We start from the raw sequence: 16408 nt of genomic DNA on the forward strand, positions 1-16408 counted from the left end.
TTAAAAATAATTTGATTAAAAGTAGTAGCGGCCAAACTTCGATAGGCAACTTGGTAGATATTCATTCTCCTGAATCAGTCATTCAATCTTAGACCATAGGAACGTGTTTCAAAGATTACTTTAATAATGATTGTCTTTAAATTATGATAAGTTACTTTTAATAACAATAATAACTATGGAGTCACTATTATTAGATAAAATAGACCATACGATAGTCTTTAATTTATAGATTTAGTAACATTGCCAAATTAAAAAAAACTACTATTACCTATTACAAGTATTTAACTTTGATGTTTTGTTAAATTATAATAACAATGGAAGATGATACTAATGCTATTGCTCCGACATATAAATGAGTTCATCTAGCTATATACCTATAACTCTCGGGCTTGGTTATATAAGTCCCCAACGATCTACTTTATTTTTTATATAATTTATTTTAAAATATTGCACTATTAAGGAGGTAGTATCAAGGAGCTTTAGTTAAAAGTAAGGCCCTTGATATCGTTTATTTTCTTGAATATATTAAAAGATATCTAACTATTAAATAATAAGTAAGCAATGAATGCGAAGAATATTTAACCTATGCAATAAATACAAATAGTTACCCACTGTTTGATTTCTGACGTCTTTTTTTGTGCCAATGGACTTTGTATCCGGCTAATAAATAAATTTAAAAAAAATCTGACGTTTTGTCAATTGTCAGTAATCAGAAAGTACAAAAATGGCGACTTCCGTAATGATGGCTGCTTTGTAAAATCATGGCTGACAACATATGCATGTTCCTGATTTTGTGAAAACGGAAAACCTTCAGAAACTAAATTGAAATCAAAAGGCTGGTAGCAGGTACTTCCATACTATGTGCAATTTTAAACTTTCAGTGATAATTTAAATAAATTAAATTTCAACTAACCATTTAAGAGTTCAATTAAACTAAGTAAATTTAAATGTAAACCGCATTTATTTCTGATTTTGTGCCTTCTAGCGAAGTATAAGATCACAATGTTATCTGAGAGGTAAATTTTTTGTCTTTCCTTCGTTTTATTTATATTAAATTAGTGTGTATTACATAATGGTTAATTGTTGTTGTAAATTGTATATCTTAATAGTTAACTGCATTGTGTGTTAAACATTTTTAATAATATTATATACAAAGCAGGTTTTACCTTTTTCCAATGGTTTGCAAACTTTTCCAATATGCCAATTATTTTTTTAAATAATTCAGATGATATGAAGAAATAATTAAAATTTTTATGCTTTTCTAATTTAAAAATGCCTTGGTTTAGTATGCTTTCAAATTTAGATGGATATCAGGGACATACCATTCTTCTTATACTTCTAACAAGACATTCTTCTAGGAGTACCAATGGCCAAAAACTGCTATATATGCAACAAGCAAGATGGAGGTGTCGAGAAAACGAAAGTTAACATATTTGACACAAAGGTAATAAACTATAGAAATAGATTTGCTGCTAGTGTAATTTACATATCTGCAATATACAAGAAAAATGTACATACATATTGTAATTTTCTAATATGTATATGTAATCTTACATATTGTATTTCTATTATAAAATTTGGTAATTGAGCTAATCTCTCAAAAGTACTGGTGAAATGAAAATGTATAATATCCTATGACAGAACTCAGATAAAACTATTTATTTTTAACTCTTCAGTTATTTTTAAAATTCTACAATATACTAATAATTTTACAGACTCCAATATCAGACAAAAAGGTGTCAGAACTATTATTTGATATATCAGGAATTGAAGTGCGAGAAAAATGCAAAGAACAAAATAATTTGTGTGCAAAATGTTATAAGAAAATCTTGGAATATGATTACCTACTGGCTAGGTAAGCACCCTATAAATTAAATAAACCAATTAGTTATTAATAAATTGTATATAATTGTACATTTAAATTTTGGAGGAGGTTTACGAATGCTAATAAATAATCAGGAATAGTAAGATAATTAATGAAATATAAAAATTAACAATTCAATATATTTTTAGACTCAATGAAATGAAAGCTGAAACTGCAAACAATATAAATCGATCAGAAGACATTCGATTGATAGATGAAGAAATAAAACAAGAGATACAAAGTGATACAGTAAAAAAAGAAACATTAGAAAGGGATTTGAAGAAAAAAGTTCCCTTAGTGGTTCCTGCTTCCAAATTAAAACCTCTTCCTCCTGGTTTTAATTTGAAATTGAGCAAATATTTAACTAACACAAGTCCGGTTAAAACAGTATGTGCTTCATATTTATTCCATATTCCTATGGCTTTTTCATGATAAGATTTCAGAAAATTATTATACAAACATTACCAAAAAATAAGTAATTTTAATGTTAAGAAGATATAGTTTTAAACCCCAAATATAGAAACACATTTGGAAAGATCTGTGCTATAGACCTATTTTTTTTATAACATTAAAATAGGTTTATTTAAAGATCTCCACTGACAAATTCAGTCTTGTAATAGGTTAAAATCAATAAAATTAACTCATATAAACATAATACATATCTGTTAATACTATTTGTTTTTCAGGAAAAATTAACAACTGAAGTACAAGTGCAAAATAAAACAACACAAAATATGGCTTATAAAGTACCACTTCTTCTACCTAATCAGTTAACAACATTTTTAAATAAAAAACAACTGAGTTGTGATGATTTTGTTGTTGTGAAAGAAAAGGATGAAGACAATAATGATGATCGCCCTATGGAGATTGATGAAGGTAAACAAATATCTGTATGTGTATGGACAGATCGTTAAATCATTGAAGCACAGCTAAAATCAATTGTTGAAATTAATCATGAATTAATATTATATGTTCCATAAACATTTTTTTTTTCCTTTTGCCAGCCGTTACTAAGGTAGTTTACTAAACTATTATTTATCTCTATAATAATTGCCTTCAATAATTTATTTCATTTTTATAATAAATAAAATAAACCCAATTTTATTCTTACAGATGCAGTAATAATGGAAACCGAGAATGGTATTATCAGTGTTGTGTCCCATCAGAAGTTTTTATATGGCAATACTGAATTGGCACTGGTAATGCCTGACGGAGATGTCCTAGATCATCATCATGATGATGGGCAGGGTAATATTTTTGTAAATACTATCAAAATATGTTATAATGACTTGGAAGGGACTACTCATATTTGGTGATAACAGCCGATTACTTTGTTATTAAAATCCTAAAACAATAGAATTCAGCCGGGACCTTTGATTTTGGTCAATATAACCGGTATGTTATTCTTAACAATGTTTTGACGTGTTGTGATTAATTGTTAATTTTTATGAAAACAGCTTTTTTTTTCTATGCTTAAATATGTATATTACATATTTATTAATCATTACATTAATTTGAATGAGAGTCTAGTTTCTTCAATACGGAATATTTTAATAATATATTTTGAAATATATTTTGTTTTTAATATAACTTCTGGTTATGCACTTCTTGCACTCATCATTTTTTTTATTTATTGTTTTCTTTTCTTACTAGGGTTGCCTGGAAGAGATCGCTTTTTAGCGATAAGGCCGCCCATTGCATCCCTTGTAATTTATATATATTGTGTTATTTGCGTTTCTTTCTAGCAACGAAGTGTGAATAAATAAAAATAAAATAAATAAATATCATAGACATCTTATAGGTTGTAAATTCAATGTGTGTGTCAATTTGTCAGTAGTGCGTAGAATCGGTCGGGGTGTACTTGAGTTGCTTTCCGATCGGCGCGTTTTAAATTTTAAGTAATAATAAAAATTATTAATCGCGTTGATTCTGCGACATATATATACATATATTAGATTGTTATATTTATAACCTGATCTGAATTATACATTAATCTCTCAAGTTACGAGCAACCAAATAATAAAAATCCAATTCAAAAAGGAACATTTGAAAATGACCATATAATATGTTTTTTCAGATTCAAACTCTGATCATATCGAGTTGCAAGTTTCGGGTGATGAAGAAACAGCCAAAGCTATAATAGCTGCAACAAATGAACAAGGTAGACATAACTTTTTCAAATTTTTAGAAGTGTGGGGGTGACAATAAAAACTTTGTCTTGGGGATGGTAGGATACACCAAGTTAGTGGTAAGGAGAGACATTACAATCGATTTATATAGGTTTAAATTTAAAATTATGTCCAAATAATTATAAGTTTAAATACAATAATACATAACTATAATCCGTAAAAAAGTGTTATTCTTTAAATGTGTAAAAGTTATGTTAATAAAAGACAATACTATAATCGAGTTATATTTTTTTAAGATCCTTAGAGTTACGATTTACGTTTACTCGAGAAGCACAATGTACAAGGCTTTTTAGCTCTTTATCAGCTCGGATAAACGCTATTAAATTTATATTTATAGATGATAGTTTCTTTATGTAATAGGAAGCAAACGTAGGCTCTTCTCACGTTAAGTAATACCGCGCCCATGGACACTCATGATCAGAAGGCTCGCAAGTGCATTCTTCTCCCCTCACATAATTTTTCTCTGCATTAAAATAATGTTGAAGATACTATTTTTCGTCATATTTTTTTTTTAATTGCATTTTAGGTGGAACATTTATAAAGGTCGGAAGCGGTGAGATGTACGAAGTGAAGTCAGTGGAAAGTAAGATCAATGACGTGAGCCAATCGACGGAAGATATTTTAAGGGTGAGATTGGATTTATTTTATTTTATGGTAATAGTTATAACTTTATGCCCGTTTCAAGTAAAAGGTAGGAAAACTCCACGCGAGAAGAAATTAATAAACATATCAAAAGGAATCAAAGGGATAAGCTAGTTAAAAATATTAATATTTTATAAATATTAAGTCTTACTATTATTATTGATTCTGAAAAAAGATAAAGCAAAAGGCAAAGAGATTGGATTATATAGTTCTTTTACTCGCGGGATTTCATGGAAAATAGGTTATATATGTATGCAGACTCCACTTAACATATCTCGATTTATTGATAAAGCGTCGAAGTCTCGGCTTTGGTTAGTTATCCTTGTATAATGATACACTCTATATAACGCACGCCACGCATCCTCAATAACGACAATTCAATAATAAAAAGTACTTCTTATGTTGCTGAAATTAGTAAAGTTAAAATGTGGAGCTGAGCTTTTGTCGAAAGAGCAAGACTTCATCAATCATCATCATCAATAATGCATCATACGGACTGTTCATCACAAAGATGCCTCTATATCGCAAGATAGGAATATTTTTTTATCTAATACAGATTTTTCTTCTTTCCATATAACGACAAGTTTTTGAAACGTTAGATATGCACAATTTCTTGACCATACAGAGTTTACTTTTCAGTTGGACGAAAATATGGTGGAAGTGGATGGAGATAAATTCAAATGTCTATTTTGTGAGAGGATAAATAAAAATGGTTAGTAATGTTAAATATTTTACGACAGATGCTTGAATATATTATTATATTAATATATTTTGAACGAAATTATATGAATATATTATTAATATATTTTGAACGCTAATTTTATAGAATACACACAATGTGTTTTCATATATGTGTTATATGATATACAATTGTTGGGACGAATGTTCCATAACGGATCATAGGACGCAAAACCATGCTGTGAGAACCCGACACATAAAATGAATTTTTTTTCAGTGAATGCGGATCCAGTGAAGGGTGATGCTGAATGGATGATGCTCCATTTAAAGACTGTACATTCGGCTCGTTTGTACTTATGTAATTGTGGCGCTATTATACGGAAAAGGGTGGATTTTAGCGCTCATATAGGTGTGATATATAGAATATTATTTTTAGTATCAATGCCTATATAATGCAGGATTATCAATAATTTATGTTAGTTTAAAACAGCCCAATGTTTTGGTATAAAAATCATGGTGTTAATTGATAACTATTCAAAGTAAAACATTAAAAAGTGTATGATTTGATATCAATATTTTTTTATAAATAAAAACGAATCGCAAAAACTGTTGCTAAGGTTAAAACCCAAAAATGGCTGGATCTAATCGAATATCTTTCACTTATACATTGCTTGAAGTATGATGAAGATTTCTATGGGGAGAAAAGTTGGAATAAATAATAATAATTGAAAAACTTTCCTGTGGTGTAGCTACTGATAAGGAAGGCGAAGCCAAAAATCATATTAAGGCGAAACATAGTTCGCGGAGGCGAGTTACTAGTTTATAGTTTTCAAATATTTTCGAATTTAATATATAATTTTTATTGACTTTCAGAACAGCACGCAAACTCGAATAGTGTGATAAGCCCAGAAACTGCGGAGAAACTTAGCAAACTTCATGAATGTGGTATTTGTAAGAAGAAATTTAGGTAATTCTTAAAATAGATTTATTTGTATCCAACCAAACAATTTCATAAAATGGCGGTAGTTGTTTAAACAAAATGGTTGTTTAATCGTATTTAATGTGAGATCAACCGTTTGGCGAAGTTTGTAAAGTTTGATGATAAAAAAATAAAGAGCAACAGAGTGCTTCTGGAAAGTTGACTTAAAAAGTTTTTTAGTAAGAAAAAAAGAAAAATCTACCATGTATATCCTTATCTACTACTATATTATGTTCCAAGCTTATGTATGTCGCAGTAAAATGAATTGCATCTCTAGACAGTAAATTAAAGATCGACATTCAATCAAGTCGCTAGCATTTAGGTTTAAATAAAGCAGCGTCGAAAACGTTTATTACTTGATTACTTTTAGTCTTTCTTATGGCAAACGTTCAGTTACTTATCTGACGGAACTTTAGAGAATTGAATATCAATCAAGCTTTAACTTTTATCTCTGCCTTTTAATAAATTTAAGAAATGTATTAAAGAAAAGCTTTGTAAAAAGGCTTACTATAAAGTTATTGATTATCTAGTTGATAAAAGGGCCTGGGACTAGTGCTGGGCAGGCTGCCTCTAATTAATTTGATATATTTGTTTTAAATATTGTTTGATGATTTGCTTTTTTAAAAGAGTACCGAGAGTTTTTTACGCCGGCTTTTTCTCTCGGCCTACACCCTCTGTCTTTGCCGATGAGTAGGGATGCCTACAAGTTTGAATTGATTGACGTGGAATAAGTGATACCTAGAAGATCTTATGTTCCAAATAAACGTATTTTAACTTTCTACAGAATCAACTATTTTACTGCGACATATATACCACTCAGTGGTTACTCTGTTAGTATGTGTATATATTTTTATAATTAATTTGTTGCGGTGCCTGCTCTTATCGATGTTCTTTAATCCACATTTCAGCTCTCGTCTCGTCCTATCCGGTCACATGAACTCTCACACTGGCGAGCGTCCGTATACGTGCGACATATGCGATCGTTCCTTTGCATCGCGGTATACGCGACAAGCGCATATGAAAACGCATACTGTAAGTAATTGTATATTTATAATTATATAATTTCTTCTCTTTTATACAATATCTACTCGTAGGATAATTCGAAACATAGTATAACTATATATGTGTAATTTTGTCACAGTTAACACTAAAAAAATTAGTAAAATCCCCCCACGAAGATGGCGTACAGTCCTCAAACGACCTAAAATAGGTTATTAATTTAAATACATATTGGATTAAATCTTGTTTATCTCCGTGGCTTATATATGACCAGGATGTATATAATATATGTATATGTCGCAGTCAACTAGCTTATTAAATTAACAGCCTAGCCGTTTAACAAAAAACGTAATTTTACTAGCGGCTATTTTAATAATTGTTAAAATAATTGTGGCTGTTAATTGAACGATTAATTAATCTAGTTGGCTGCGATATATATATATATATATATACATTTTACAAGTACTTCCGTTCAAAGATATTGTAAAAACCTTTATTATATACTATTTAAATACACTTTGGCAGGACCGCCCGCGTCCATACATATGCAATCAATGCGGGAAAGCATTTTTGACGCCCCACAATCTACAACATCATGAAAAGATACATTCCGGTACTAAGGACTTCGTTTGTAAATGTTGTGGTGAGTTTTTTTTTTACTTATTTGGTTGTCTTGATAAATTAATTATTGCGATAAAATGTTATGTCATTGTTAATGTTATGTTATCTGGCGTTAGTTAACTATTGTATAAATGGGGGGTCATAAATTTTTTTATTTCGTGATTAAGTCAACTGCAGTTATTTTATTTTTACATATATTACCGACACATTGTCTGTGCTTCAAAAAGGAAATGCATTTTCAAGGATTCCTACAAAAAATAAATTCGTTTATGAGCTTTGCTTACTTTTGCTAACAAAAGGGGGGGGGGGGCGATAAAATCAATATAAGAAATAAAGTCTGCTTAATGCGCGTCATATCGTGATCGTGTTTCAATTATTGTGTTTATAGTTACAATAGAAAAATAGAAACTATCGACAAATTCTTATCCATAAGACATTATATTTCCATTGATATTGCATTATTTATTCCTGTCCCAAAAGTATAATTTGTTCCCAAAATGGTAGTGGTAGTGGGCATATGACAAACATTATTTAATAAACTTATTCCTAACGGGCACAATTAATACGAACCGGACGCATTTAAAGTCTGGATAGAAGAAATTATACTCCGCGAAGTTTGACATTTAAATGTGGATAAACTGAGATCCTGGCCATCATTTTTCCAGCTTCGTCTAAAATTTAGATTAAATAGTAAGTAAGCATTACTTAGCTAAATAATGTTTTATGAAACGTTCAGGTAAAGCATTCGGGTCCCAACATAACCTCGAAGTACACGGCGTGATACACACCGGAGTGAAGCCGTTCGTGTGTACAGTCTGCGACAAAGGTTTTGCCCGTCGCGCTGAAGTTAAGGATCATATGAGGATACATACGGGTAAGTACGTAAAATATTAATATCTGTTACCTTTTCCCCTCTTTATTATGCAATACTTTTTAAATATTTTCAACCGAAAATCTAAAATTATAAGTAATAAACAAAATTTAAATAAGCTAAAATATTTTTAAGTTGTACTGTGTTTTTTTTTAAATAAAAACCTCAGAGTTCGTCATTAGTTTTTAATTAACAAATAAAAAATTGTGATTGGTCTTAGAGGGGTAAAAATTAAGGGTCTTATGTTTTTTTTGTATCCTGTATCATAAAAAAAAAATAAAAACAAAAAATTTCGTCTGAAAAACAAATTGGGGTAGATTACCGTAAACATTTAATTTACCTAACCGTAATGCACACAAATTATACATATTTTCTGCGTTTACAGGTGAGAGACCATTTGAATGCGAAACGTGTGGTGCTCGTTTCTCCCAGAGATCGAACCTACACTCGCATAGAAGGGCGACCCATCTTCAAGACAAGCGACACGAATGTCCACATTGCCCCAAGCGATTTAAACGACGGCGGTATGTTATGTTAAATTTGTGCTTAGCGCCATCTATTTTTTTGTTCAACAGATTAGATTAATTAATTTTATATAAATGTTTTACCCGAGACAATTTTTTTATAGAGGGACAGAGATTTTTTTAATCTTAACAATTTTTCTTAATTGATTAAAAGACGACTCGTAACTAGTTAGCAGTACAGAGATCAAGTACATAATTTATAATATAGCAGAATGGCAGAATATGACAGCAAAATGTGAAAAAATATACCAGAGACTAACCCTTATAAGAAAATGTACTAAAAATATAACCTGTAGTCTTATTCCTATAATAAAAAGTGCGTACAAAGTACAAATGTCAGAAATTAAACTTTGTAAATTAATTATTACTAAGCTACAAGCCCCAATAGATGATATAGAGTATATGATCACTCCATGTATTTTTATATCTATATTCACACTGTTTTCATACTGTATACGTGTTAATGATAATATCTATAAATAAAATTTGCGTTTATTGGACGACATTCTAATAATAATAATGCGACAGAATTGTCATCTTAACTTGTAATATGTAACTACTAAAGTAAAACATCAACCAATAGCGTGTATTTTCGCGATCTCCCTTTCTCACTCTCTCTCAATCGCTCTCTCTTTCAACAAAAACGCTGCATATCTTCGTGACGTTCCGTAAAAAAATATCATTTTTTTGAGCTTTAACTGTGCTTTAAACAAATTCAATTTTAGGTTATTAGAATACCACATAAAGTCCACTCACACGGGCGAGCGTCCGTTGCAGTGCAACGTGTGTGATGCTACCTTTATATATCCCGAACATCACAAGAAGCATATGCGTATTCATACCGGAGAAAAACCTTTTGTTTGCGAGGTACGTAAAATATATTTTCCCAATTTTAAAGGTTTTTTAAAGCCTAAAGAGTTCTAGGAATAAATAAAAAATACTCGAATTGATCCAGCTATCTTCGAATTTGGCGCTAAGCGATATATTTTGCGATTTTTATTTATGTAGATAAATTTAAAGTGCGCAGCCAAATTTCAGTTAATAAAAATAAATATTTGCGTTTGCAATGTCTGACCATTATATTTGTGCCTATTCCAAAAATTGCTTAAATATTTCTTTGTTAAATACAAATGTAATTTTTACAGGTGTGCGGTAAGGGGTTCAATTCCCGCGACAACAGAAACGTACACCGGTTCACACATAGTGATCGTAAACCGTACGAATGTGTCCTATGCGGTGCCGGGTATATGAGGAAAAATCAGCTTTACCAACATATGAATATTACGGTGAGTCAAAGTAGTTAAACCATTCTCGCATGGGTCGGGGTTTTTAATGGGGTTCTTTGACGTTAAGAGAGATACTTGTTTCGTAAAATTTTATCCTACAAAGAAACTTTTGTGTGAAACTTAAATTTTTTGTTGTAAGTAGAAACGAAGGCAAACGGCCACTCAATGCCAGAAGGCTTGCAAGTGCGTTGCCGGCCTTTTGAGAATACTCTTGAATTTAATTTCTATATTTCTACACTATGTTTCATGACTAAAATGTTATGTTAATATTATAAAACTCCTAACGTTCTTTTAGTAAAAATGTAAAAAGATTATAAGTGATGAGAATATCCTTCTACTTATAAATGAATATAATTCCATATTTAGTTCTTCTAAATTCCATATTTAGATGAACTAAATATGGACCAAAAATAAAAGACCCCGTCGATATAATGCTTACGTAATACTTGAACTGGGCGTCCTATTGGCTCGTATCCTATCCTAATACAAAATATATAAAATGTTATATTTACAATATTCGTTTCAACATATTATGCAATATTTCTTTCATATGTTGATAAATATTAAATATATAAATAATGGTAAATGTTGATTTCAGGGTCATCTATCGGAGTCTATAGTTGTGAACCAACCGAGAGTCACACAGATCGAAGACGAGGTAATTTTAATTAGCTTTTTTAAAAATACATATACTATATATAACAAAATGTTTATTAATAATATTTTTTCAGGAATCAAAAATTCAGTCTGTTATCATAAGCGGGGACGGCAAAGATGGTAAAATATTGGAGACGGTAAGTTTCGTAGATTTCAATTTCAATGTATAAATCATGCGTTCATCACCTTTTTAATGAAGTGCTTCTTCAGACATGCAATTGATTTCATTTATACGGCTTGATTGTTGCGTTAAATCCGTCGCTTATATTTAAATAAACATTTTGTACAAAATAGGGTTTTTATGTAGCGGCGAGTTAGAGTGACTGTTTTTCATGTATCACTTGTAGAATAATAAATAAGATATTGTGACCGCTTGTTCTCAAATGGGAACATCTTTTGTTTATAGATATTTACAACGTTCACGTGTACGTACACGCTTACCTAACGAACACGTACGTTTCGGAGTAAAATTTAAGGCTCAGTTAAAATGATTTTCTGGTAGCAACTTAGGGGCCGTTCATAAAATACGTCACACTGAAATCAGCTTTTTTTGACCCCTCCCCTCCCCCATTGTCACGCTGTGTCACACTTTTTGTGACCCCCCTAAAATATTACGTCACAAAAAACTAAGACCCCCCCCCCTGCTGAGTATGATAAATTCTAAATGATAGTAGACAAATTCTGAAAATTAAAAACATTCATTTAGTTATTATAATAATATTTAAATAAATTAATAAATATCTTTCATATTATGAAAGATAGATAGTTCGTTAAACGAACATATAAATAATAAATAATATTTCTATTATTCAGAAGTCCAAGGATTTTCTAAATGGGCCGAAATATCTACAATCGGTATTGCACCATCTTCTTCTTCTGCATCTTCAAAACTACCGTCCACTTCATGGTCATCTAACCATTCTGCATCTTCCGTACCATCGTTTTCATCTCCTATTATGCATAACAGCTCATGTCAAAAAATAATAAACGGCGAACGTCACGCTGCCCTATACCCCCCTCCCCCCTTGTCACATCTTGTCACAGTCAGCCAGACCCCCCCCCCCCCCTTGTATGCGAACGTAGTTTATGAACGGCCCCTTAGATATACCTGTACTTACTTAGGTATGCCTGTATCTCATTCCCTTTACCTGTAACGATGTTCGGTTTACAACCGAACTACATTACAGTGGTCCCTTAATCGTCGTTATACCCTAAGTACGTTATACAGTCAAAATCTGCTAAGATAACATCAAAAGGAACTACTCATATTTAGTCGTAAAAACCGATAGTCGTAACAGCCCATGACGTTGTTCTTAAGAACCTAATACAATAGAATTCAGCCGGCACCTTTGATTTCGGTCAATATAGCCGGTATGTTGTTCTAAACTATGTCGTCATAAACGGTTTTGACTGTATTTATATTAATTAAATTAATCACATAAGCCTAAATAGAACTTGAATTCAGTTAATAAACGTAAAATCTAAGACATTTTATTACATCGTAAAAATCTTCCAATTTCAGGTGTACGAAAGTGATTTACAAGCTTTAGCCGGAGATGCGGATAAAGTTGGTAAGTTATCGTTTGCTTACTTTATATAATTATAAAGTGATTATTAAAACAATGTTAATGAACACTATAATGTTTCAGTGGTGTCGGAAACCGCAACTCCAAGCCAATATATCTTAGCTGCAGGTATGTTCAAAATCTATTTTAAACAAATATTTGCGCTTACAAATCACTACTATGACGTCATTTGTATTATCTCTTCGTGAATGTTATGCTTGTCTGTAAATTGCTTATAGGCAAACAATAATTATTTGCTTGTCAAAAAAGGAATATTTTTTTCCTTTTCTAATTTTTTTTGCACAAATAATAATCTCCTATTGGTTAATATTTGGCATTGGCATTGTGTTTAAGATTTTTCATTCCAAATCATTTGTTCGTTCGGAATAAGCGCAAGCAAGCTCTATGATATTAGTATCGATAAATCAATAATATCTTTTTGGTTCTCTGGGATCTATTAACTGTTTTATATTTTATATTACTGGCTACCCGCGAACTTCGTTTCTCCTTAATGCTTACAATATCTTTTTAGTACCAACATGGAACCTTTTGCTTTTGTGATTTTTCTCTGTATGAACCTCCTAATAAAAAATAGTATTGATTGTGGAGGGTAGAGAAAAATTAACGGTCGTATGTATTTTTTTTTACCATAAAAAAATTAAAACAATTTTTTTCTCATAAAATAAAAACAAAATTGTGGTGGACATCCCTCATGTTTTAGGGGTTTGAAAGATAGATGGTAGCCGATTCTCAGACTAACGGAATATGCATAAAAATATTCATAAGAATCGGTCGAGCCGTTTCGGAGGAGTATGGGAACGAACATTGTGAAACGAGAATTTTATATATTAGATATGCGTGTATAATGTATATATTTTGTCTCATGTGAATATATTATAATTGCAGGAACTAAAACAATGGACGAGATACAAGAATGTGAAACTGTGGACGAAGATTGTACATTTATTTCTATAGGTATGTTCTTTCAAATAAGGTCCATATTCCAAAACGCTGGCAAAAACGTAATACCTCAAACAGAGAATATAAAATATCTATAGAGCATTATTAACAAAGTTTTATCAATTTTAAATTTCAGAGAACCTAGAACAAGCCGCACAGATCGACGGTACCGTCTTAGAAAATCTCACATCTGATCAACTCGAACAAGCTCATGTGAGTGACTTAATTTGGAAATTTAATTTTCATTAAAACTGTTTTCAATCTGCTTTTTTATTTGATTTTAAAAATTTATATATATAAGTTTTTCTATTAGGAAAAAATCTGGATATGATTCCTCAAATAGTTAAAAATCAAAATCTATTATGTGTGAAGTTTTATATAAATAACATATTATTTTCTATTATTTTCAGTTACTAAGCGACGGTAATAACACGCTACGTTTAATTCAAATACAACTTGCCGATGGCGGATGCGGGTGGGTTGCGGTCAGTCAGTAGATACAATTGTTCAAGCGAAGTTATCAAGGATATTTTATTAAAAAGTCTAAATGAGAGATAAACTTATCAAACGTCAGTTGAGGAACTGACGAAAAGAAAGCGGAAGAAAGAAGAAAATTATTGTTGGGGGAGGGTTCAAGTATTATATGGATTACGAACTTTTAGGTACAACGAGTCACGCAACGTTACTATTGGTGAATAACGTTACGTTACGTTACATGGGGGGGGGGGGGGAGAATCTCCAAAAATTGCGTGACGTAATACTTGAATTACTGCGCTCGCGTCTAAGGGAGCGATTCTGTTATGATATCAATGGGACGGAAAAGAAAAAAAACCGCAATTATTGCAACTATTGTGAATTTGTTAAATCAAATTAATTAATTAATATCCAATGAACGTCAACGCAATAAGAAAAGAATCAAATGATTGAAGAAAAACTACAAATTTTTAAGAGAAATATCACACGTAATGATTAATACTGCTGTGTATTTTATGCCTAATGACCACATCAATTTTATAGTCTAATTATTATTGTATATACAAATTTATGGGACTTTTATTTAAATTGCAGATTAAAAAGTTAAATAAATTTCAAATAGGATACAAGATCTGAAGCATTATGACTGCATCAGTCTTGCTGTTTTAACATTTTATGAAAAAGCATTATACATAGAATTGAAATTCAGGAAACAGTCGGTCATCAACGTTTAAGTCCATTTTTTGGAGTTTTAGAACAAACGAACATATTAATCGGTATTCCTGGCATGTACCTTATCTGTGCCTATTACTATAAAATTACGGTTTCATTGCAAGATAACTAAATCTAAATTTTGCATCATATTGATGAAGGCTTTCGTAATCTGGTAAGACCAAAATATTGCTCAAGGCTTAGCCATAACAGTCTATGTACAAGGTCAAAAACCAAATTTGTATGAAAATTAGAGTTTGTGTCAACAAATTTGGCTAATCTAATTTGGCTTGCGGAATACTAGGACTAGGTGTAGACAAGTTTATTCAAATTGATTGTGCCAATTTCTTCATAAGCCCTTACGAAAGTAATAATATCTTTGGAAATGATTTCATTTTCAGTAGACATAAATTGTAGAAAAATATGTACAGACTAGATGTAATGTATATAAATTCTTAGTCAATTATGTATTTAGTGAGGTTTACTGTGTAGTGTAACTACTAAAAATCAAGTTCTTCGGATATTATTCAGTTCCTATAGGGTGCGCTGTGAACATTCTAGGATTTTAATTATACAGTGCTGCAGCAGTGATATCAGGTATTAGCAATAGACGCTTAGGCCCCTATTCTAATTCGTATAATGTAACGTATAAGTCACAATCTTGTCAAATGCACTAATCAATATGTCAAACTTCATAAAAAAATAGTCTATCATCGCCTAGTGTTAAACATATTTCACAATGCACAAAAAATAATGTTCTATTTTTACTTTCACGGTGATGTTCCATAATTACTTGTGACGGTTATATTTCTGTGTCTCTTTTATAAACATTTTTATAAAGCAGGTGCCTGAATAGAGGCATCGTGGTTTGAGAATTTTAACTTCACGTTTCAGATGGTTTAAGCCAACATATTGAAATGAAATTTCTAGGTCGAATTCCTGTAATGTAAATATACTTACTATGTATATGTATATATACTTACTATGTAAATATACTTACTATGTATGTACTTGTTGTGTAAATACTGAAAATCAAATCAATAAATGTTTCTTTATATGCTGTTGTTTGTTCTACTAGCTACTATTTCGGTTCCCCAGTCATACAAAATAAAATGGTACTGATACCGGCAAACTTCTTGAGTATTAAACAAGGGAGTAGGGGAAAGTTTGCGCATCGTATCTCAGTGTGGTCGTGGACAGAAACGTCAACTGATTTACCAATCACGCGATCGACACGTCACTCTACCGCCACCCCTTCCTAGTTATACCTAAAAGTCTCTTTGGCGCAGGCAGGGACGGTTCCGGTTGGGAGGTTCAAGATATTTGCCGGTATCTGTAATCTATCTTAAAAAAATAAAAACAAAATAGATTTTTATTTTAGACAGACC

The 16408-nt window shown here is 31.1% G+C and overlaps 1 protein-coding gene across 3 annotated transcripts; it reads left to right on the forward strand.

Moving 5' to 3' along the window:
* The first annotated feature begins 724 nt into the window (after positions 1–724).
* LOC110994765 (zinc finger protein 83) lies at positions 725–16075 on the forward strand. 3 transcript variants are annotated; one of them, XM_022261621.2, is made up of 25 exons: positions 725–846; positions 986–1016; positions 1359–1444; positions 1716–1855; positions 2014–2251; positions 2551–2740; positions 2978–3112; positions 3942–4025; positions 4580–4680; positions 5335–5407; positions 5651–5782; positions 6247–6340; positions 7261–7384; positions 7877–7994; positions 8709–8846; positions 9229–9367; positions 10093–10234; positions 10513–10653; positions 11252–11311; positions 11385–11447; positions 12833–12881; positions 12960–13004; positions 13782–13850; positions 13972–14048; positions 14246–16075. In XM_022261621.2, the coding sequence occupies exons 3-25, from the start codon at positions 1367–1369 to the stop codon at positions 14330–14332; spliced, it is 2517 nt and encodes an 838-aa protein (XP_022117313.2). In that variant the 5' UTR covers positions 725–846; positions 986–1016; positions 1359–1366; the 3' UTR covers positions 14333–16075. The 3 variants fall into 3 exon arrangements, with proteins under 3 accessions (XP_022117313.2, XP_022117304.2, XP_022117295.2); XM_022261612.2 differs by lacking the exon at positions 986–1016; XM_022261603.2 differs by lacking the exon at positions 725–846 and having other exon boundaries at positions 853–1016.
* The last annotated feature ends 333 nt before the right edge of the window (positions 16076–16408 follow it).

This window comes from Pieris rapae, chromosome 15, assembly GCF_905147795.1.
Source record: "Pieris rapae chromosome 15, ilPieRapa1.1, whole genome shotgun sequence".
NCBI lineage: Eukaryota > Metazoa > Arthropoda > Insecta > Lepidoptera > Pieridae > Pieris > Pieris rapae.

What these genes read in the sequence shown, in the direction of transcription:
- LOC110994765 (XM_022261621.2), top strand. Translation starts at nt 1,367, where the DNA reads ATGGCCAAAAACTGCTATATATGCAACAAGCAAGATGGAGGTGTCGAG. An exon ending in CTTCGTTTGTAAATGTTGTG is followed by an intron (nt 7,995 to 8,708) that starts GTGAGTTTTTTT and finishes TGAAACGTTCAG; the next exon opens with GTAAAGCATTCGGGTCCCAA. An exon ending in TCACACAGATCGAAGACGAG is followed by an intron (nt 11,312 to 11,384) that starts GTAATTTTAATT and finishes ATATTTTTTCAG; the next exon opens with GAATCAAAAATTCAGTCTGT.